General features: G+C 39.1%; 3 protein-coding genes across 6 annotated transcripts; 1 reads left to right on the top strand and 2 right to left on the bottom strand.

Annotated features, from left to right (window-relative positions):
- Positions 1-525: 525 nt before the first annotated feature.
- LOC141755778 (C5a anaphylatoxin chemotactic receptor 1) lies at positions 526-4,328 on the top strand. Of its 2 annotated transcripts, none has more exons than XM_074614976.1 (3): positions 526-683; positions 1,692-1,835; positions 2,197-4,328. In XM_074614976.1, the coding sequence occupies exons 1-3, from the start codon at positions 678-680 to the stop codon at positions 3,154-3,156; spliced, it is 1,110 nt and encodes a 369-aa protein (XP_074471077.1). In that variant the 5' UTR covers positions 526-677; the 3' UTR covers positions 3,157-4,328. The 2 variants fall into 2 exon arrangements, with proteins under 2 accessions (XP_074471077.1, XP_074471086.1); XM_074614985.1 differs by lacking the exon at positions 526-683 and adding an exon at positions 777-1,058.
- Positions 4,243-13,217, bottom strand: cenpq (centromere protein Q). 3 transcript variants are annotated; one of them, XM_074615006.1, is made up of 9 exons: positions 12,744-13,216; positions 12,617-12,650; positions 12,383-12,497; positions 10,609-10,677; positions 9,951-10,083; positions 8,269-8,388; positions 6,320-6,394; positions 5,701-5,911; positions 4,243-4,325 (listed from the first exon to the last, which is right to left on the bottom strand). In XM_074615006.1, the coding sequence occupies exons 1-8, from the start codon at positions 12,840-12,842 to the stop codon at positions 5,732-5,734; spliced, it is 825 nt and encodes a 274-aa protein (XP_074471107.1). In that variant the 5' UTR covers positions 12,843-13,216; the 3' UTR covers positions 4,243-4,325; positions 5,701-5,731. The 3 variants fall into 3 exon arrangements, with proteins under 3 accessions (XP_074471107.1, XP_074471117.1, XP_074471098.1); XM_074615016.1 differs by having other exon boundaries at positions 4,243-5,911; positions 12,750-13,217; XM_074614997.1 differs by having other exon boundaries at positions 4,243-5,911; positions 12,744-13,215.
- Positions 13,218-14,140: 923 nt separating this feature from the next.
- Positions 14,141-18,269, bottom strand: mrpl16 (mitochondrial ribosomal protein L16). Its single transcript, XM_074614966.1, has 5 exons — positions 18,038-18,269; positions 16,526-16,597; positions 16,211-16,359; positions 15,470-15,763; positions 14,141-14,532 (listed from the first exon to the last, which is right to left on the bottom strand). Exons 1-5 carry the CDS (start codon positions 18,099-18,101, stop codon positions 14,341-14,343), a joined length of 771 nt encoding a protein of 256 aa, XP_074471067.1. The 5' UTR covers positions 18,102-18,269; the 3' UTR covers positions 14,141-14,340.
- Between the last annotated feature and the right edge of the window lie 4,111 nt (positions 18,270-22,380).

Genomic DNA, 22,380 nt, shown 5'->3' with positions numbered 1-22,380 from the left:
TCAACCAGCTCTAATTATAAGATCAGTATCTATGGTGAAAGCAGTGACTGCAGGATATTCAACAAACCACAGTTTTCTTTAGTTTTTAGGTTTTTTTTCATAGTGGTTTCACACCCTGATGATGACATTTGCCACTCTTAGCTTCTCACAGTCTCATCGTCTACTGGAGCAACACACAGACAGACAAAAAAAATGAAATGAAAAGTTATATACTGTATGCATCCTCAGTTCAAGGACAGCATAAAGAAGTAAAGTGAATATGCACCACCGAAGTGAGCACACTAATTAGGTTCCTTACTGAAGAGAAGATTGTATACAATCATAGAAATCTAAAAGTTAATAATCTTTTAAAATGCTATCTACCACGTTTTAACCATTTCACAGAAGTTATTAGTCAGAAGTTTAATGCGCAACTCTGTACCAGGAACTGACATTTCGTTGAGAAATATTAACGACACTACTGTTTTGATGTTTATAGATATGTTCATAGGAAGAAGTGTGTGTTGCAATCACACAGAGAGAGAGAGAGAGAGAGAGAGAGAGAGAGAGAGAGAGAGAGAGAGAGAGAGAGAGAGAGAGAGAGAGAGAGAGAGAGAGAGATTGTTCTTATAACAGCCTGTAGGCACTCCTTCTTTCTTTATCTGCTGCTCCATTTCCCCCCCACACAGAGGCAAATAATGCAGGTAAGAAGCAAACTCTTTTTATATTAACTTCCAAATGATGTAAAGCAGCTTTTTAAAAACACAGATAGATTGTAAATCCTAAAGTTCTTGGTTACTGTAGATTCTAGAAATCAGAAATTTTAGCTTTTAATCCGGGAACCACAACTGCAATCAGTAACTTTGACAAAGGTTAGCGGTGCTTCTACTGTGTGGAGACCAAAAGAGGTGTGTTCATTAATGCAGGAGTGTTTGCATGCATGCTGATCTCATTCCAGCTGCACACAAACAGGCCCGGTCTAGATGTGCATGAAGGCAGGGCCCTGGGGGTGCAGGAAAATATAACAGATTTATTCCTCTGTAATCATTACTGCTAATACAACACCTGACACAAGTCCTGTAAGTATGTGTATGTGTGTGCTTGTATTAGTCATGCTGTGGGGACAGAAATATGGTGTCAATATGGACATGTGGAGATTCAACTCTCATTTGCGGACAAAAAGCTGGTTCTTGTGTGTTTGACCATTAGATTTTCAAAAGGTTAAGGAAGGGTTAGGGGGTAAACATGGTGGTTATGGTTATGGTTAAGGTAAGTATCCAGCAAATGAATGTAAGTCAATGCAATGTCCTCTTTAGTGCTAAAAACAAGTGTGTTTGGTGGAGTTGAAGAGATATGACATGGATTGCAGTGCTACACAAAAAAACTAAAAGATAAAATATGCAGTTGATATTTTATCTTTTAGTATGTGCTGCAACACAGAAAAGTTTCTCAGCAACAACACAAAACGGAGTTAAAGTAAGGAAGGAAGTCTGTGGTGTGTGATGTGGACATCAGTCTGTCTGCATTTTAGGCAACCGACACATGTGAAATCCATGCAATCATCCATGTTACACATCTCCATCTTTGTCAGTGGTAAAATGATTGCTTTCAATTTGCAACATTTTACATTTCCTGTCAAATTTCAGAGGAGAAAAAAATTGCTACAAAATCTATGCATCTGTGGCATCAAATCAATGTCTACTGTGTTTCAGCTCATCACCGCAATGGCCGATATGAATGGGACACAGTTGAATGCAGTGAACCAGCTTATAGCCAGCCACAACGCCTCCAGCAGCTCCTGGCAGAAGGAGGCAGTGAGGGGAATCCAAATAGTAGCTACTCTGGTCATCTTCCTGGTGAGAAATCCTCTATAAATATTGTACACTACCACTACACATAGGGCTGGACACATTGACAAAGGAGCTGCATAATGTTATATAATAATAGTTGGGATCACCTGTTGGTTATGAGGTTTGGGGGCCACAAACACAACCTTGTTCAGAGCCACTGAAAGACTGCCAGCTTGAATTTATGTAAATTATTGTGCTCTTAATGTATTTTAAAGAAAAAAATAATTCTACATTTTGGGAAATACTCTTTCGCTTTTTTGCCGAGTTAGTTGAGTTGATGATACCACTCTCATATCTGTACAGTAAATGTGTAGCTGCTTTATATCTAATAGATATTGCTTTAAATTGGTTCTCTCGATTTCTCTAGGTGGGTGTATCTCTGAATGGGCTGGTGGTTTGGGCACTTGGACTGCGGCGTAATCGTCACGTGGGGCGCAGAGGTAGCGGTGAGGAGACGCGAGCTGCCAGCAGTTTCCGTATTTATGTCCTGAACCTGGCCGTGGCTGACCTGGTGCTGCTCCTGCGTACTCCCCTCATGTTGGGCTACGTCGCTAACAACTACAGCTGGCCATTCGGCCGTGTCTTCTGCCACGTGATCATCTTTCTGCGAGGCCTGGGGTTATACGCCTCCGCTTTCCTTCTCTGTGCCGTGGCACTGGAGCGATGCTTGTGTCTGCTGAGGCCCGTGTGGGCTCGACTGCGACGCCCCGCCTGGGCTGTTCCTCTGGCCTGTGGGCTCTTATGGCTGATGGCCACCATCTTGTCGGCCCCGTACATCTACTATGCCTTCCTGAGTGACAGAAACGGGACATACCAGTGCCTGGAGAGTGGGGAGTTTGACATGGCGCTGTTTGTCACAGAAACAATAGTTGGTTTCATCTTGCCCCTGCTGGTGTTCTTGGGAAGCAACCTGGCTGTATTGCTCACCGTTCAGAAAGCAGTGCCCTTAACACCGACCTCCTCCACCAACCCTTCAACTGCCCGCAGGATGACCAGGATGTACCACATGCTGTTTTTCACCATGCTCCTCTTCCTCACCTGCTGGGTGCCATATTTTGTTTGTCGGTTCCTTCTGACCTTAGCCAAGGGACGGCCTGAACGGAAGTCGCTGTATAACGCAGCATTTTATGGCAAATACGTATCTCTGTTCCTGGTGTACATCAAGTGTGCTCTTAACCCGGTGCTGTATGTGTTTGCTGCCCGAGGCTTAGGCCGTGCTATCAGAATGTCAGTAGTCTCCACGATTGAAAGACTTTTCAACGATGAATCCATGGATTCCATAAGAAGGAAGTCACTCAAGAACTCACTTAAGAACTCACAGATGTAACAAAGAGGTCAACAATGTTTTTAGATTTTGAGTAGTCTTTGAGTGGTTTCTCCATTTGCGCAATTTGCTCACACACCCCAAAAAAGTTACCCGTCTAAATAAATCAAAGACGAGTTTGAGTTACTGTAAAGCAAAGCACGTGCTTTAGTCCATCGTTTTAAAAATGAGTCCAAAAGCCACAGCAAATGGAGAAATAACTGAATGTCATTAATGTTATATTCCCTAAATGTAGAGATGTAATCCTGTTGACAGACAAAAACTGAACCAGGCCATGTATCTCTACTCTCAGGTAAGGACAAGAAGATATTTGGACGTAAGCGTCATCAGTAAAAGTACATGACTGAAGGCTTCAGAAATGCAGCTTCTGTTGCGACACGCTGAAGGCAGGGTCATAATTGGGCATAAAAATGAATTCATGAATCATCTTGTCCGTTGGTTCGTGGGCAGGGAACACCTTCATTGTAAATAACAAGCCAAAGTGAACACATAATCATTTCAGTGCCAGTTTCCTGGCCCCGGGGTAAACCTACTATGTCATGTGGACTCCAAGATAACGCACCGTAAAGCTTGCATGTACTACATCTCTACTATGGTCCAAGGAATGTGATACTGAATGTATTTTATCAGTGAGTCAGATCCATCAATCTGCTGAACTCATGCTCAAGATGTCCAGAATAAAACAGGTCGTAGTCTATGCATCTGGTACTGGTTGTACCTAACAAACCAATGAATGTACGTGCTATATGGCTATAGACTCTTAGAGGACTGAAGCACAACATGCTCAGCAGAAAGTAAATAATGTTGCAGGGTCATTATCTCATTGTGAATGTATGTACTGACTGGACTTCATTTATGCACAGGTAGCTTTATTATTGTTTGTTGTTTATAAAAGCACATCTATTCTGTCATTAATGGTAGCACTTTACTTTTATTTTCTTTCTTAAAAAACATGAATAATAAAAAAAAAAAAAAAAATCTTTAAATGGCATCTGTTTAATTACACCTGATCATACAGTCACATCTGCATGCACTCAGGTCTTCAAGGTCCAACAGGGAAGAATTTCAATTATGAACAACCAGTTAGTCTTTATTTACAAGTACAGTATTTGTTAAATGAAGTTTATGTGTTCTGGTGTTTAGGCTCGACTACGGAGAAGTTGGAAAATCTTCTACCAAAGAAAACAAAACAAGTGCAACAGTCAATTTAATTATATTGCAATCACTTATATATAATTGAATGCTGTAAAATACTGAGGGCAGGGCACTGGAGAAGGAGCACACGGGTAGCTGAATGGTTAGGGCGTATACCACATATCCACATCTAGGGTTGGGCGATATGGTTTCTAAATAATATCTCGATATTTTTAGGCTATATCGCGATATACATTGGACCTATAACCGCTTAATTATTGAGAATTATTACATTTTGTCAGATTCTTTCTTTACTGCACTGGTTTAGCGGCGCAGGAAACTCACAAACCATGCATTGTAAATCTTCTCATGTCATGCTACTCAGCCAATCAAATCAGTGCGTTCTGATAAGCATTGCGACTCTTGTCAGTGAGTGAGACACACATGGGAGAGACGAGACAAGAGGCAACAGCTGGAGAAAAAGGTGGTGTGCTTTGAAAAGAGAAAAGTGGACAGCGAAAAACAGAGCTTTTTATCCAGAGTGGACAGACTCTTACATGTTCATTCTTCCCACAGGAAGTTCAAATCCAGTATGTGTCATATGCTCAGAGATTGTGAAGATTATTAAAGCGGTAACTTCTTTTTTGAAGTGGATGCTTGCGTCTTCCATCACATTTTCCGACCTGAACACGTATAAACTCGCTTTGGCGCTTCCCTTCTTCTGGTCTCCGCAGGCTCTTTCTCTGTTCCCTGCTTCCCTCCAGATCCAAAAACACACACCCCTACATCCCACATGGAACAAGCCGCGATACATTGAGTATATTCGACATATTGCCTACCCTTAACCGCAACATGTGTGGTTCAATTCTCTCCACAGTGCTGACCTTTGTTTCACATCACACCCCTCCCCCTCTCCCCTTGTTTCCAGTCTGCCTCTGTAGCTGCCTTAGCTTCCAATATTTAAAAACTCCAAAACATAATTAAAAAAAAGAAATAAAGAAAATGGTTTATTGAGAAAGAAGTAGAAATTAATGTCAGTTTTTGTCTTAATTTATCTGCTTAAATAATGCTCCTTGTATTTTACCAAATTGTTTTTCCAAACTTAAAGAAACTGAATGGTTTAAACTTTTCTTTCAAATAATTACTAATTTGCTGTCTGCCTCAGTGTCTCTTTTTTTTAGTACTACTGTTGCCACCAAAGTTGGACATTTCCTTATTTTTCACATAGTGGCTGCAATTTTTTCATTTTGTTGCAGGTATTCCACAACCACAAAAAGTGGAACTGAGTAATATTAAGACCAAGTAATACTTCCCCAAACACCAAAGCTCCCAACAATGTGCGCACACTTGCAAACTTCGTACATCTGTAAATGTCCTTAAAAAAGAAAAAATATATATATATATATTTCAGACCTGTGTAAGCAGGGAACTGGTGGTTTCCATCTCAACAAGGTGCACCACTGAGCAAGGTGAAGCCAGGGCTGAAGAGCTGATCTGCTTGTTTGTGTGCCTCTAGAAGCAGCGCCTGGTCATCTTCAATGGTCTCTGATTTCTGCAGGATTTCTCCCAGTTTCCGGGCGGTAGTCTCAGAGTCACTGTCTGGTATGATTTTTCTCAATCGAGCCTGAGGAAAACAAAAATATTAAGCACTGCTGTGTGATTTTGTGTGTTTCTAGTAAAAGTGGAGTATTGACAGTGTTTTTGGAAAGTGTTCCCTGAAACTGAAACAAGAACGAAGCGTTATCCTGTAGATAACATCAACTCAGATAATACAAAACCACAGATGTCACACATTCTCTCTCTGCCTTTCCTAAGAAATATTTTTTCACAATATCACAAAGAATTTGCACAACAGAGAACATGTTTAGACTTTCCGGTAAGATTGCAGAGGAAGTGCCCAGTCAGACATTTTGACATCTTATTCATAAAAAGTAACTGAGCAATATGAATGCTGCAGCTGTTGTGCAACAGGGACAAGTCAAGCTAATACTAGATTTCGTGAAAGTGTGCTTTGTGCACCACCCATACTCACCTCTAATGTTGTTTCATCTTTTTGTGGAGGTAGAGGGGGAAGGTTGAGATCTGCTTGTGCAGCTATCTGTAAGAGCTGTGTGAATACAGACAGGTAGAGCGGAAATTCATGAGTACAATTTTACATCTTTATCTCTTCATGTAATAGATGAGATAAATGAAAGACAGTAACAGAAGTGCAGTAAGAACGCTGCAAATCTCTGCCTTGATATGATTCATGTGTATTAGAAAACTGATAAGACGTTTCCTGTTATTGCTCAGACCTATTTCCTCAAGAATTAACCTATTATGTCGTCTCCCACATAACAGCCACATTTCAACATGCGGTTCAACGGAATCAGCAAGACGTCAAAATGACAAAGAAAAATTGACACTAAAAAATTGACACAAAATGCAGTCAACCACTTCTCTATCTGGTTCACCTCAATTCTGATGTCTACGGTAATGAAACGGCCTACTTAATGTCATAAAGTCTAAAAGACACTTTTGTCAGAGTTAATAAATACTTGGAAATTATTAAAAAACAACTTATGACAATAAAAATGCCCGCCAGAGTGTTTTGTCAAGAGCTACGTTATGAAAATAATATATCAAGACCAAACAGATTTTAAAACAAACAACTTTACAAATGATGTCTGGATGTTTGAGTGCAGAGACATTTAAAGATGATCAGTTGGATGCTGTAGTACAGTACAAGGATGGAGAAGGATGGATAAAGAGGAAGCCAGACGAATAACTACTGTATGTAATAAATAGGGCTGTCAAAGTTAACGCGATAACGCAAATTTGTTTTAACGCCACTAATTTCTTTAACGCATTAACGCAAGTTGCTGTTTTTAGGTTTTAGCAGGCTCAGTTTTAAAGCGTGAAGTGAAGATATTGGCATCATATGAAACTAGAAAACCTAAAGATCCATTGGTACCAACCATGTCATACTAAGTTGTCGTGAAGGAGGCTAAATAACGCTCCAAACTTACGCTAAATTTTGGCAAGGAATAACTGTCATGGCCATTTTCAAAAGGGTCCCTTGACCTCTGACCTCAAGATATGTGAATGAAAATGGGTTCTATGGGTACCCACGAGTCTCCCCTTTACAGACATGCCCACTTTATGATAATCACATGCAGTTTGGGGCAAGTCATAGTCAAGTCAGCACACTGACACACTGACAGCTGTTGTTGCCTGTTGGGCTGCAGTTTGTCATGTTATGATTTGAGCATATTTTTTATGCTAAATGCAGTACCTGTGAGGGTTTCTGGACAATACCTGTCATTGTTTTGTGTTGTTAAATGATTTCCAATAATAAATATATACATACATTTGCATAAAGCAAGCATATTTGCTCACTCCCATGTTGATAAGGGCATTAAATACTTGACAAATGTCCCTTTAAGGTACATTTTGAACAGATAAAAAAATGTGTGATTCATTTGCAATTAATCGTGATCAAATATTTTAATCGATTGGCAGCCCTTTGAGCATATTTTATATGCTCAATGCAGTACCTGTGAGGGTTTTTGGAAAATATTTGTCATTGTTTTGTGTTGTTAATTGATTTCCAATAATATATATACGCATATATAAATACATTAAGCAAGCATATTTATCCACTCCCATGTTGATAAGATGTGTGATTAATTGCGATGCTTGATGTTTTGTTATGGACAATCATGCGATTAATCACGATCAAATATTTTATTCGATTGACAGCCCTAATAATAAACCAAGGTTTCATTTTTTAATTTTTTTGTTAAATAGCCCAGCGTAAACTTGACAAAGCAGGAAACAGACAAAGTAACTCCTACCTCGTTTTAACAAATAAACAATCGACTACAGAATAAAGGAATAATGATATACACAAAATAACACCGTATATTAAAAGTTCAGGGCACAAAGAGCTTTTGTTATGTTCTTTATTTCTGTATGCTGGAATGTGTGAGTGTTTAGCACCTCGTTAGCTTTCTCCTCCTCCTCCTCCACATGGTCTCTCAGCGTACTGCATGTGTGCTGTAAAGAAACAGTCTGCTCGTCTATCTTCTCCAGAGCACGGACCACAGCCTTCAGGTCTTTCTGGAAACCCAGACAACACAAGAAGACATCATGTAACACAATTACAGACACCGTTTACTAACTTATATTACAGATAATTAAATACACTGATTTACACACACATTATTAGTTGCACTACATTGCAGCTGTACTTATTGGATTATAATGCCGTTTATTGCATTAAGGACTGCAACTAACAATTATTTTCATCATGGATGTGTTGATTATTTTTCGCATTATCAATTAATCATTTCTTCTATAAAATGCCACAACATAGTGAAACATGCCCATTGCAGAGTCCCAGAGACCAAGGGAACATTAGATATCAAACTGCTTATTTTGTCCAACCAACAGGTACAAGGTTTAAAATAGTAGAGAAAAGCAGCAAATCCTCACTTTAAGAAGCTGAAACCAACAAATGTTTGACTTTCTTCTTGCCTAACGGTGCAGTGTGTAGGATCTGACTGCATCTAGCGGTGAGGTTGCAGATTGCAACCAACTGAAGCTTCTCCCGTGTGCCAAGCGTGTAGAAGAACTATGGTGGCCGAAGTGAAAACGTGAATGGCCATATCTAGAGCCAGTTGTTGTAAGAGTAGTGTAGGTCACGGGTTGTCAAACTTTTTGGGGCCAGCTACACCTTAGAGGGGAGAACATTTTCCAAGGACCCCCTCTTAATCGTAACACTGATGAAGCATATGCTTTCTACTATTTGTACTCTACTTAGATGCCAAAGGAGCTATTTGTGTTCTCTAACTTTTTTCAAGATCATATCAGAGTTTCTATTGGCCCAAAGCTAATGTGGGTGGGAGTAATGGACATATATGCTTGTTTTATTGTGATGATGCGGCCTGGCTAGAATGATCCCCATCTGCATATATGCACTTTTTAATGATACAGCAAATGAATTCGTGGACCCCCTGACAGAGTGCCACGGACCCCACTTTGAAAATAACTGGCATAAGTGGTTTGGAGAATAGCAGAGTCAGTACGAAGAGTGTGTGGGTATGTGTGTAGTGAGTGTTGAAGCAAGAGAGAGAGAGTGGCGGCGAATGTGTGTGAGCGAACAAGTGAGCTGGTGGAGCAGAAGACAGAGTTAGTTTAGCTCTGAGAATATCAAGTGAATCAAGTGGAAGTTGCAGTTTCTGCAGAAATAAATGCTGCAGCTCCTCAAGACCAACAGAGGTTTCCCGTGTCTTGTTTCCCGGCAACTGAGTGGAGTGACGGGTGCTAACTCCGGAGCGAGTAACGTTATTGACTGCGGCCCAAGCAGGAAAAGTTAACACAGTGGTTTGTCCGTTCTGGGCTACTGTAGAAACACGGCGGCTGGCTCTGTGACACTAAAGAAAACATACTTATTAATATGATTTTACATTTCTGCTAATAGATCCCCCCAATTATTGCACACTGTTCCTTTAAATGATGGATGGATTACCAAAATTGTTGTAAATTAATTTTCCATCGAAATACTAATCAATTAATTGTTTCAGCACTAACTGCAACGTAAAAATAAATTATAAGTTACATTTTTTACATTTCACACAGAGTATCACAGTCTAGCTCCTCACACTACAGTGTTTCTTCACCTCCAGAGCGCTCAGAGTCGTCTTTCCAACCACTGAGTTCTTGGCCTCCTCTTTGTTGAGACGTTGAGATGAATGCTCCAAATCTTTTTGTTTCTGCACTGGAACTTTGAGCTCTGCACATTGAGCAAGAAACCTAAAAACGTTTGGGAAATATGTCAACAAAAAAACAAAAAAAAACTGATTAAAAACAACATGATCGTTGACAATCAAAGTTTTTTTCTACTCAATACTTGAAGATCAAATTGAGGATTTGGGTGATAATTTATGTTCATTCAATTTTCACTGGAGTCGTATCATGATGATACGATCTTACATCACTTTTTACTTCCTCTTATTCGTTAAATGTCACTGAGGGCGCAAAGGCCTGTACTACGAAGCAAGTTCAACATACGCACAGCATCTTTTCATTATCTTGCATCACTAACCCCAACAACTGCAATCATGCTGAGCGGCCCTACGGCGGTGGTTATCAACTCGGTAAGTCAACCCAGTTTCCCAATCTAGCTATGGGCGTATTTACATATAACGGGGCGGTGTTTGCAGCATATGACCAATCAGAAACATTGTCATACACACCATCATTTCCTTAAGGGAAATGATGGTGTGTATGACCGGAACTTTTCATCATCATCTTCATTTTTGACTTCTCAGAAATTACCTGTTTTTCAGTATGTTCAGATGTTCCTGCCTCTCTTTCTTCTCTTTCAGTCTCAAAGGAAAAGTTGCTCTGGGAAAACAGATCAAAGTGTCATTACAAAGTTGATTTTGACTGCTATTCATTGGCAGTAGAGTGCCTCCTAGTAAATGGGTTCAATTATACTGACCCGAATGCTTCGAAGCTTTGACCACTGTCTTGGTATTAAACCTCCAAATCAGTACTCGAATGCTTTGGATTTTTTTGTTGTTGTTGTTGTTGTTTATATAAGTATGCAATAATAAAGTATAAATCCAAAAATAGCACATGAAATAAGGAATAATCCCACATTATTCATATTCAACATTAATCATTATTAGTTATTCTCAGACGGATATCGCTGTTGTTGTGTGTAGAGGTGTGCGTGTGTGCAGTGGTGTGACAGCAGCACTATCCCGGGCACTGAAACAGGGAAGATGGAGACAGACTTTTGCGGCGTGAAGCTTTGAATACCGTCGAATATTTCTCACCAAAGCTTCGAAGCCCAAAAAACGATATTCGGGACAGCCCTAGACCCGACCCATACTGGATTTTTGAGGCCGATATCAATATTTGTGAGTTTAAAAATCTGATAATGACACATCAACTAGTCAGTGCTCTCTGTTGAACAAACTATGTAACATTTTTTTCTAAATGACCTCTGAACTAGTTGGCATTTCCGTGCTGCCATCTATTGTTACTCATCAGTTGACATATGTATACAACAATACCAACACATATCTGCAATAAGATGGCCAGTTTATCGCTTTATGAACAATACATACGTATGTCAGAAGACACACTCACTTTATTAAGTACACTGATAACAATCTAATGCAATCCAGTGTAACAGCTCTGCCACATATGCTACCTTTACGAGGCTTATAATGGCCAGTTGGAGAGGTGTTAATTCAACTGCGTGTTTATAACTAAGGTCAGTTTCATGTCTGTAAATGGGTTGGGCAAAACATTAGAAACACCTCTCAATATAATGCAGTCCAGTTCAACACCACTGCAAACTACAACCTCAATAATAAACGTATACTGTAGTTCTCTCTGACAGTGTCAATCAAAGCTTTGTAAAGGTAGAATTTGCTCTGTGGTCGGCATGGAGCTCGACTCTCTGGTGACGGTGGCAGAGGGAAGAACACTCAACAGACTGCTGGCCATACTGGACAACGCCAGCCATCCTCTGCACGCCGTCATCACCAAACAGAGGAGCTCATTTAGCGGCAGGGTGCTGCTCCCCAAGTGCTCCACAGACAGACTCAGGAAATCCTTTGTCCCCTGAGCCATCAAACTGTACAACACCTGTCTAGGGAGGGGACGGGGGACAAAGGAGGACGGTCTGCAGGACAGATAATAATGCACACAGTGCACTTTCTTAGACTAAGCTACTGGAGTTACCCTGCACTATATTCAGTTTTAACAGTCTCTTCTGCACTATATTCACTTTTTTAATAGTAGTGTATCACAGCTGTTACCCTGCACTATTTGCAGTTTTAACAGTTTTCTTCATCTCCTTGTATTTTTAAATCTGGTATATTTTTTTGTACTTTGCACTACTAACTTTTTTTACTGCCTTTTTACTAACATGTTTTTGCACTATAGAACTGTGATGCTGGAAACTTGAATTTCCCTCAGGATCAATAAAGTTACTATCTATCTATATTATTACTATCTATAGATTTTACAGGTGTATCTAATAAAGTGGACACTGAGTGTGTAAGAAAATACTACTTTTCACAGTGAAACTCACAGTATTGACAAGTCCATGATGTTCTCCAGAGATCTGATGGAGGATCCTGGCATCGGCTTCCACTTCTCCTCACGTTTGCTGCCTTTTTTCTTAGGGACTGAAGATGAGCCGTCAGCTTTTTCAGGACACAAACCAGAGCAACACAAGAGAACAGTGCGGTTGGTATGCTTTGTGGCTGCATCATTATCCCTGCATGGTCTAACATGTAGACATGTGAAGAAGCATTGTTCTCACCTTTCCTCTTCCGTGCTGGTTTTGGCTGCTTCTCCTATAAAGACATGAATATTGTTGAGCAGGTTAACAGGAGAGCGACAGGACTATGCAGATAGATAGTCAACATCCGCTGCAGACTTCACCTCACCTTTACCTGAAGCTGTTGTTCTGTCTGCTCCGGGTTTCTCTTCTTCTTCGGGTTTGGTGCTTTAGATGCAGCCCTGCTGGAACCTTTAACAGGCTTCATATCTGACAACTCAGTACACAGCTTTACCAATAAAAGCTCAAACTTCACTAGTTGTTGTCAACAGCTGAGCTGGTGTGTTTTCGCGCTGCTGTTTTCGAACAGTCTAGCGCACAGTCAATGCGCATGCGTGATAACATGTTAAGTTTCCCCCGTATCTCAGCCTGACAGGCAGCAACTCATCTCAGGCTATAATGATATTACCAGGGACAAACACAATATTGGGAGGCTTCATTATTCAGAACTCAAGTACAGGCAAACACAAGCAGTCTTAATTGAGATAACGTTATATATCAGCGGCATACAGTGATGACATGGTCACAACCAGCCAGGAGGGAAACGCTACCTGTGAGGCTCTGCACAGGGCGTCTGAGCCCATATATACACTGCAGTGGACTGAAGCCATTTTGACTGAGCAGAAACTGACGTCATCACGTCCTGAGAGCCTCCTTGGCGGTTGGAGACGTGTAACCATGGTAACATGGTGCCAATCTCATGGTACCAAAAAATACAATTTTGTGAGAATCAGTCTGAATTAATTTAAAATATATATTAAGCCTAGAAGAGTGAAATATTGTACTTAACAGTTAAATCGAAGCGTTATTGATGTTAAAGAGCTGTCAGTCAACTACCGCATTGCATTGTGGGATATATACTGTAATATTTCACCTGAAGTAGTATGCATAGTATAGTACTATTGGTTTCATATTAAAGGTCCCATATCATGCTCATTTTCAGGTTCATACTTGTATTTTGTGTTTCTACTAGAACATGTTTACATGCTGTAATATACACTCTCTCTCTCTCTGTCTCTCTCTGTGTGTTTAGCAATGCAGTTCATCTGTCTGATATACATACAAAGCATTTCTTCCTTCCGCCTATTCAGGAAAATTCGAATTGGCCACTTTTGACAGTATTACAGTTTAGCTTCCAGCTTTTCTAGCAATGTATTTCAGCTCTTAGCTTCTTTAGCTGATGCAGTTCAGCTTCCAACTCTGCCAGTTGTACATTTCATCTTCTAGGGTTTTCAGCAGTGCAGTGCAATGCACTTGAGCGTTAACATTTTTAGGCAAGTCATTTCACATTTATGCATTTTCCGCAATGCTTTGCAATAAATTTCAGCTGTCAGCATTCCCATGCATTTTCAGCAGGAAATGCATTTTCTAGCTTTTCATTGTTCCTAGATTAGTGAAATCGGTAGAGATTTGTTTTCGCTTCTCTTTTACATCTGTTGGCAGCCGATAAGACAGAAAGACCTTCAAATTCAATATTGTCGCAGTATTTGAGTCACCATGTGAAACTGAAATCCATAATCTTGTTTATTAGTTTTTTTAAGCAGAAATGGAAAGAAATATCCCAAAATGTCAAATTTCACTAATTTGATGGCATAAAAAACAAAAATGAAAAAAGATTCGTAAATATGACTGAATATTTTGGTTGCTTCTTCCATGGTGGGGTCCGGATGGTGTTACAGTGTATTTATTTGTGTCCCTCAGGTCTGTCACACCCTCCACGGGAGGTGGAATTTGCCTGTGAAGCGTCCGTGGTTTTGCAGGTCAAAGGGGCTGAGCACCTTCCTGATACCCAGCATGTTGCCCTGCGCTATCTCCTTGAAGGTCCAGGGATTCTGGTTGTTCTGCTCCATGTCGGCTTGCTTCTTTTGCATGGCTGCTAGGCTCTCTCTGCTCATCACCTACAGGAAGAACACAATGCAAGGAAGTATTGGGTTATTTTTATGCATTTAGGCCTCTAAAGATGTTCAACAGTAAAGTTACAGGGATATTTTGGGTGTTTTGAAGAGGGCTTGTATGAAATATTCTAAATATAGCGTACACTTAAACAGATATTGATTTTTTTTTTTTTAGATGGGCCCTCCTTTTAGGTGGCTAAAATACATTTTGCTGCTGCCCCGTCCACAGCAGTGCACTGCTTTGCTCCTGTGTCGGTACTCCTGCCTGTTTCTCCAAACTCGGGGCGTGCCGACACTCATCTACTGTAGGTAATACGCTGACGATGGATAGGTTCCTCATACAATCCCACTTCAAAACATCCAAACTATCCCTGTAGGTAAATTCCCCTCCACTTAAAAAATGTGTTTTGCCTATTGCTACTTCACGCGGATCCTTGAGTGCACATTCACTGAGAATGGATTTTTCAATGAAATAGTTAACATTTTGAAATGAAAAATATTTGCATATTCATAAATGGATTTTTCAATGAGGCAGAAGGAGTAGAGATGTGTGTCTGTTATTCAGCCTACCCTCATTGATATGAATGCGGTGAACAAAATAATAGGAATACCTTGTCAGTATCATGCAATACAATTTCACAGCACCACAAGCTGTAGCTTCCAAAAATGACAAAGTCGAATCAACATCTCTCTAAAAACGTTTCACAGAGAAAAACAAACAATATGACCTTTGTGGATGAAGGATTTACTGCAGGACGTTTGTATTAGACTGCATTAGTTTTAGCGAAGTGTACCTAATAAACTGACAACTGAGTGCATATACAAATGAATCACCAAAAAAATGCTTCTGACTAAAGTGCTCAATTTTAACTGAAATTGTGAAAGTATACATTAGACACCAGTGGGTAAAGTACAGTATTTACAGCATCAGTCATCTCACCTTGGCAGGGAAGGGTAGCTTCTTTGCAATTTCAATCAAGATGTGCTCAACCTCCCCCAGCTCCACCTTTCCTCCAACTTCCACAATGAAACGGCCGTAGCGGACAGGTGTCACGTAGTGGTCGATGGCTCCTTTGCCCCCACCCATGCGCTGACCCAGACCTTTACGTGTGACGGGCTTATATGGGCTATTGATGCGCCAGCGGGCAAATGTAGTCCGCGCATCCATCTTGCGGTTGATGGTTAGACGGATCATCTCTATGTGACCCCAATGGATGTAGCCTCCTCCTAGGGCCTGAACGTCAAAGAGAGAGATAGAGAAAGAGGGAAGTCACTTTTAAATATCATGCTCTGACCACTCACTACTTTGTATTTTTCACTTGGCATAAGTGTAGAGCTGCAACAATTAATCAATTAGTTGTCAACTATTAAATCAATCGCCTATTAGTTTGATAATCGATAAATCGGTTTGAGTAATTTACATAAATGCAATGCTGAAGTGAGACGTTGCAGTGTAATTCTGTACTGGTAATAACAAATGCCTAAACATATCCCTGTGATTATATCCTGTAAGGATTGTGAAATATGTAACAGACTCTGCTAATATATAGTTACTGAGGGTTTAATATTGAGGGCAAGTTATAAAATACTGCAGATAATATAATCTTCATAGACTTCAATGCTTCCAGCAGCTGTCAGATATCACTGAACAGCAGTGTTTACAGAACTCATATGCACTCACCACAATAGCGTACTGTCCTGTAGTGAAGGTATTTGCAGCCTTCGCTGGGCCTTGGATATCCCGTAGCTTCTTCATCTCTTTCTTGGCCTTTTTGAAGTTAGGCACCTTGTTCAAAAACTTCAGTTTGGGTTTCTCCGGAAGCACCACATCTTCAGAAGTAGAAACAAGAGTGAGGAATCACGAACAACATTAACATACAGCATCAGGCAAATGTGCCTACTTGAACAAAGATTTTTTTTTTAAATCCTACATGCATATACAGTATATAACAATGAAAAATCATGACAAATAAACAACAAGAAGATAAATGATTACCACTGTAGTCTGGAGGGATGTCATGCGTCTTCAGGCCAGCTACTAGGACTTTCAAGTGGCTGTGTAGAAGACCTGTGGAACAACCAGCAGGATACAGATCTGTCATTTATTACTGCAAATACAGTTATACAGTATAATATTACCGCTCAGTTTAAATGTGTGAATTTGAACAAATGTCTCTTCAAGCCGAATAGCAGAGAGAGAGAGAGAGATACTGTAGTGATTTTATTAATTATTTTCAGTTATATTCCATTTGAATAGAATCAAACACATTTGGATGTACAGTGCTTGTAATCAAACACTTTCAGACTTGACTAAGTCTGAATTGCGTTTTTCAGCTTGAGGTTAACAGCTGTTTTAATTTAAACTTTAGTTTTACTTGTCCTTGTTTGAGACTGTTGTACTTATGTCTCCACATAGAAAAAAATAATAATTGGTAGTCAGTGTTGTCAGCATTAACCTCAGTGCTTGTATGTAGATTTATAAACCAATATCCCACACAAACAAACATACACATGCATGCACGTACACATTCACTGATGCACATCACACACATTTCTTGTCTTTTCTGATATATTTGTTGTTGTTATTATATATTGTTCTAATTGGTTGCGATCACTATAATGTAGTTATATTATTTCTGTATATTAATCTTGTGCTCTCTATAACATTGTGAAATTTTAACATTATTAAGATGGAGGCTTCTAATAAGCCCAGTGGGGTTTTGCCTTTTCCTGCACTTATGTTTGTGTATTTTAAAAGGAAATGATCATCACATTCAATTAATAATGTCCAATTATCTTTTGATATGTTTAGATACATTTTCTTTTTTTCTGTACTGTTTTTTGTATGCATTTCATTGTTTTTATTGGATTGTTTTCCACTGTTTGGTTAGGTTTTTTCTGCACATTTTGTGTACTTGTTGTTGTTTAACTTTTGTTGTATTTTTAAAATTGTTATTTTAGAACTTTCTTCCTTTTTTTGTCATTGTTTTTTTTTTCTCCTGGGGTCCTTTGTATAAGCCTGTGGCTTCTTGACCTCTCCTGAGACATTTATTGTTTTTGTTTTTTTCAATTACTGGATTTTGTGCAGTTTTATATATGTGCAAATAATCATAAATAAATCAAATAGTCTTAATTTGTGCAAAATAAATAGACATGTTTGTAACAGTGCAGACAACATTTTTAAAAGAAATGTTCTTTATATATGTGTTGTGTGTATTATCTAGTCCTGTGCTATGTTAATAGTTCGTACCTGACCATGTAATATCTTAATTAGTGCCTTCACTGATGTCCTTCTTTAATAACTGTTTACCTTGTTTTTGGGTGACTGTGTATCATCAAGAGACAGAGATTTACAGCAATGCTTACTAATGTATACAGTCCCTGTAAAACACATTTCTTGTTATATTTTTCATTGACTGGATTTTGTGCAGTTTTATATATGTACAAATAAATAAAATAAAATAACTAAATAGTCTTAATTTGTGCGTGAGGAGGATGAACCTGTTACCTTGTTGACCGTGAGCTCGACAGATCCCCGTCAGTCCGACAGCAGCCTTGATGAAGGAGAACATGATGTTATGACGATGAGAGGAGACTATAAACACCAGACTGTCTCTAGTGTGGTGGATACAGCAGCATGTTCAGGTGGTTAAACTAGTTAAACTGTTATGAACATCATGCTCTCAACAAGGTCGCTGCCATTGATGTGTTGATTCTTTCACTTCCGCCAGAGAAGAAGCGACACTTCCTGTCTGGGGTTTTCACAATAAAAGCGTCATGTCTACAAATCTACAGCCGGAAGAAGTCATTTGGACCACTATGTGATTTCTAGCAACGTTTTGAGCTAAAATTAGTACTATTTTCCTGAGAAAAAAATGAGAAATTGTTTTTAAAAAATGCCCAAATGAAAAACGTAGAGTTAGGGTATTATCTATTTGTTTCTAAACTGAACTGGATGAAACGTAGCTTATTGGGTGGCCAGTCAGAGCTTCATCTAACATTAGATAGCTTTGATTAATAATATAATTTAGTGATAGGAATGGCTGCTGTAAATGTCTCTGTAGTGTAATCACAATACATTTAAATATTGGATAGTGTTGATTTAATGTGTCATGATGAGACAAGTTTGCAACAGGTCATTTTTATTTACTGGTTGTTTAACTTGAATGTTACAACGGAGTATTAGGGCCATATTGAGGAAAACAAAATCTGAGATTTCAAGAATAAAGTCATAATTTTACGAGAAAAAAGTTGTAATATTATTAGAATAAAGTCGTCATTTTACAAGAAAAAAAGTAGTAATATTACGAGAATAAAGTTGTAATTTTAAAAGAAAAAAGTCGAAATATTACGAGAATAAAGTCGTTATATTACGAGAATAAAGTCGTAATATTATTAGAATAAAGTCGTCATTTTACAAGAATAAAGTCGTAATTACGAATTCTATTATTCTATTATTTCGTAATATTAATATTACGACGATAAAGTCATTCGTTTTACGTGTTATTTTGTGTGAAAATGAGGAACGTGGAGCATCTTGTGAAGTTATTAGTATAGGTTTCACAAATTAGGAAATACTTAATCTTTTGGTACATCGGCACAACATTATCATCAGTATCAGGACCTTGACAAGATTGTGCAAGAAACTGCGTTATTCCGAAGAAATAAACCGAGACAAACAGCTGCTACCCGTCCAGAAGCAGGCTCAGGCTGCTACGCCCTCTCGCCCGTTTTGTTGGTTGCTGGTAACATGTTTTCCTAATATTACGACTAATTTCTCGTAAAATTATGACTTTATTCTCTTAAGTTTACGACTTTTTTTCTCGTAAAGTTATGACTTTATTCTCGTAATAAAATTAAATTTGTTTCCCCTCAATGTGGCCCTAATACTCCGTCGTAGAATGTGTATATATTTTAAGTATTATCAGTTCCTGAGTCTACCTCTGTGTTGATGCTTGGAGATGTTGATCTGTGTATTTAAATCAGGAGTATTTGCTGCCCTCTAGTGGTGACAGCAAGGAACTGTGATATTAGTAAAAGTAGCGTCACTGCAGACATTATAGCATAAACACACTTCTGGTAAATAATTTCAAAATAAAACTTTCAACGTACAAAATGCTCGTCGGTTGTTCAAAGCAAAGAGATGAGCTGTGTATTTAAAATCGCGATGGGTTGCTGCCCTCTAGTGGACACTGTGTAGAACTGAAATATTAAATTCATCATGTAGGCATCAATGCAGCCATGTTAATATACTGTCTGTGTAAGTAAGTGTAATGTACACTTTCTTAGCACATTACATGATGCAGGGCTTTATATTGTTTAATAACAAAGTGTACATTAGAAATACAGATACTTTTATGAACATATAAATGTCTTGTTGACACCTCTAAAGAATATAATCAGTATTGATAACTGTATTATTCCCTACTAAAGTATGATGCAGTTCCTACCTGTGACCAAAGGAGGACAATAAAACTCCTGATTTTAATACACAGGTCAAGAAGGCAACAGGACATTTTTATTCAACAGTTGTTTAAAGGGACTGTTTGTAACTTCTTACACGTATAAATCAATCCAGGTCGGTGTCCCGTGCACGCTCGCGTGTGGCTACGCTGTTCAGACTCAGACTCCAACACAAACTACACGGAAGCACCAAAACCGCAAAGTTATATCTATTGAAGCCCGTCTTGCAAAACAGTGTTGGCCGCGGTCAGAGGACGCGGTGAAGACCGTAGCTTTGGTTTCCAGTGCCGGAGTCTCTGCTGTACTCTGCTCCTCTGCTCCTCTGCCTGCTTGACTTCAGTCACTCACGTGCAGAAGAGTTAGTTTAGCTCTGAGAATATCTAGTGGACGTTTGTGCAGAAATAACTGCTGCAGCTACTCCAGACCAACAGAGGTTTCCCGTGTCTTGTGAAGTGACGGGGCTCCGCAGCGAGAAACGTTATCGTCCCTGACTAAAACTCCGGTGTCTCCCGTTCCTTCTGACCGCGGTCGGGAGGCTGAGGCAGGAAAAGCCAACACTAGGATCAGCAGTGATTCATGGAGAGACCTTCGTCTGGTCAGCTAACATTACTGCCAAGCAGGTGAAATATAGAGTGATATTGTGGTTATAGTTGACGTGTGTCGCCTCACTGTTTTGAGCGATGCTCGTTCATGGCTACGTAGAACGAGCACAAGCACGAGCCCGATGCTGACTTTCGTTGACTCAACGGCCACAGGTGTCGCTGTTAACAAGCATTTCTGATTCTTACAAACAGTCCTTTTAACCGGAATAATGTGTTTATATTTTAAGCATTATCAGTTCCTGAGTCTACCTCTGTGTTGATGTTAGGAGATGTTGATCTGTGTATTTAAAACACGAGTGTTTGCTGCCCTCTAGTGGTGACAGCGAGGAACTGATAAATTAGTCAAAATGACGTCAATGCAGACATTATAGCATACTCACACTACCTGTATATCATTTCAAAATAAACTTCCAATGTACACAGCGATGTAGTTACTTAGTGCTGGAGGACAGTGATAGTCATGGCAATGATTGGCCAAAAGCAATACTAACGTGACAAATACAGGATGTTTAGTGTGATTATCAAATGTTATACAGAGTATTTAGGCATCATTTTGTATACATAAAAGAAAAGAAGCACAACATCCCAATAGTGTTTTCCTTAGTATTTTCTATATTGTGTTGTCGAGAAGATGCAAGGGATTAATAATAAATCACTGCTGTTAAATCTAAGGTAAAAGGTAAAACAAAATGCTCGATGGTTGGACAAAGCAATGAGATGAACTGTGTATTCAGAAAGGGTGGCTGGCCTCTCGTGGTGACAGCAAAGAACTGTGATGTTAAATCAGTAAAAATAGAGGACCTTATATAGCATACTCACACTTAAATAAAACCTTACAATCTTCATTTTGGCCATGTCATTTTTGGAAATTATATTTGCATGTTTTTTTTTTTGCATTTAACTTTAACTTGCAGGGACGGGGTTAGGAGTCAGTCCTGCCACTACAACCTACCAGCCTGCAGACACTTACAATTATGAGGTACAGTGTCATACGCAGTGTTTTTGTACTAAAATCCATGATTATACTTTGATCCACATTCAGAAGGAAGTTAATACCAAAGCTATTCAAACAACCCTCTTCACCATTCCCTCTTTAAATCTATATATTGTGTCATCAAAATTCAACCCGCAAGACATTCACTGTCAAAAGCTATTACACAAGATGAAAACAACAATAGTCATGCCAAAAACATACACATGGGAATTACTTTTAGGTGTGTGAAATGTGAACTAGAGACTCCATGAGTTGATATACAGTTTCATGTTTATTAAAATGGGACGGATTTACCGTTTGTACACTCCATCCACATTGGCATTGATTTAGAAAGCAACAAACAAGTACAAATGCAGTATATACATACCAGTATACATATATTTATAAAATACAATAGTATTTTTTTAATCACACAACTGTACTGTATTTTTTAAATTATTTGAAGTTAGGAGGCCTTTTAAGCAAGCTACACTGAAACTGTTCAGACAGAAGGATGCTGTGCATAAGCTGTGAATTCCTGTCATGGAAAGTGAGTCCAGTCTACAGAATCTACAACAGTCAGATCTCCATGTTAGAAAAATAGTCCCATGTTTGCACAAATGTCCCTCGCAGAAATGTGTTGCAGTTATAGAAGGCTAGCATCAACAGCACAGGCACCAGAGAAACAAGCAAAACCTACAACAATGATGTGATTAACAATGTCGGACTTCTGTAAATTGGTTTAAAAAAAGAAAAAATTAACAACTGAGGAGACACTTCTGTTCTGTTGGTTTTTGCTTACTCAGAAACTGG

Source organism: Sebastes fasciatus, chromosome 2, assembly GCF_043250625.1.
Source record: "Sebastes fasciatus isolate fSebFas1 chromosome 2, fSebFas1.pri, whole genome shotgun sequence".
Taxonomy (NCBI): Eukaryota; Metazoa; Chordata; class Actinopteri; order Perciformes; family Sebastidae; genus Sebastes; species Sebastes fasciatus.
The sequence above is the reverse complement of the archived record's forward strand: the minus strand, read 5'-3'. Positions and strand labels throughout refer to the sequence as shown.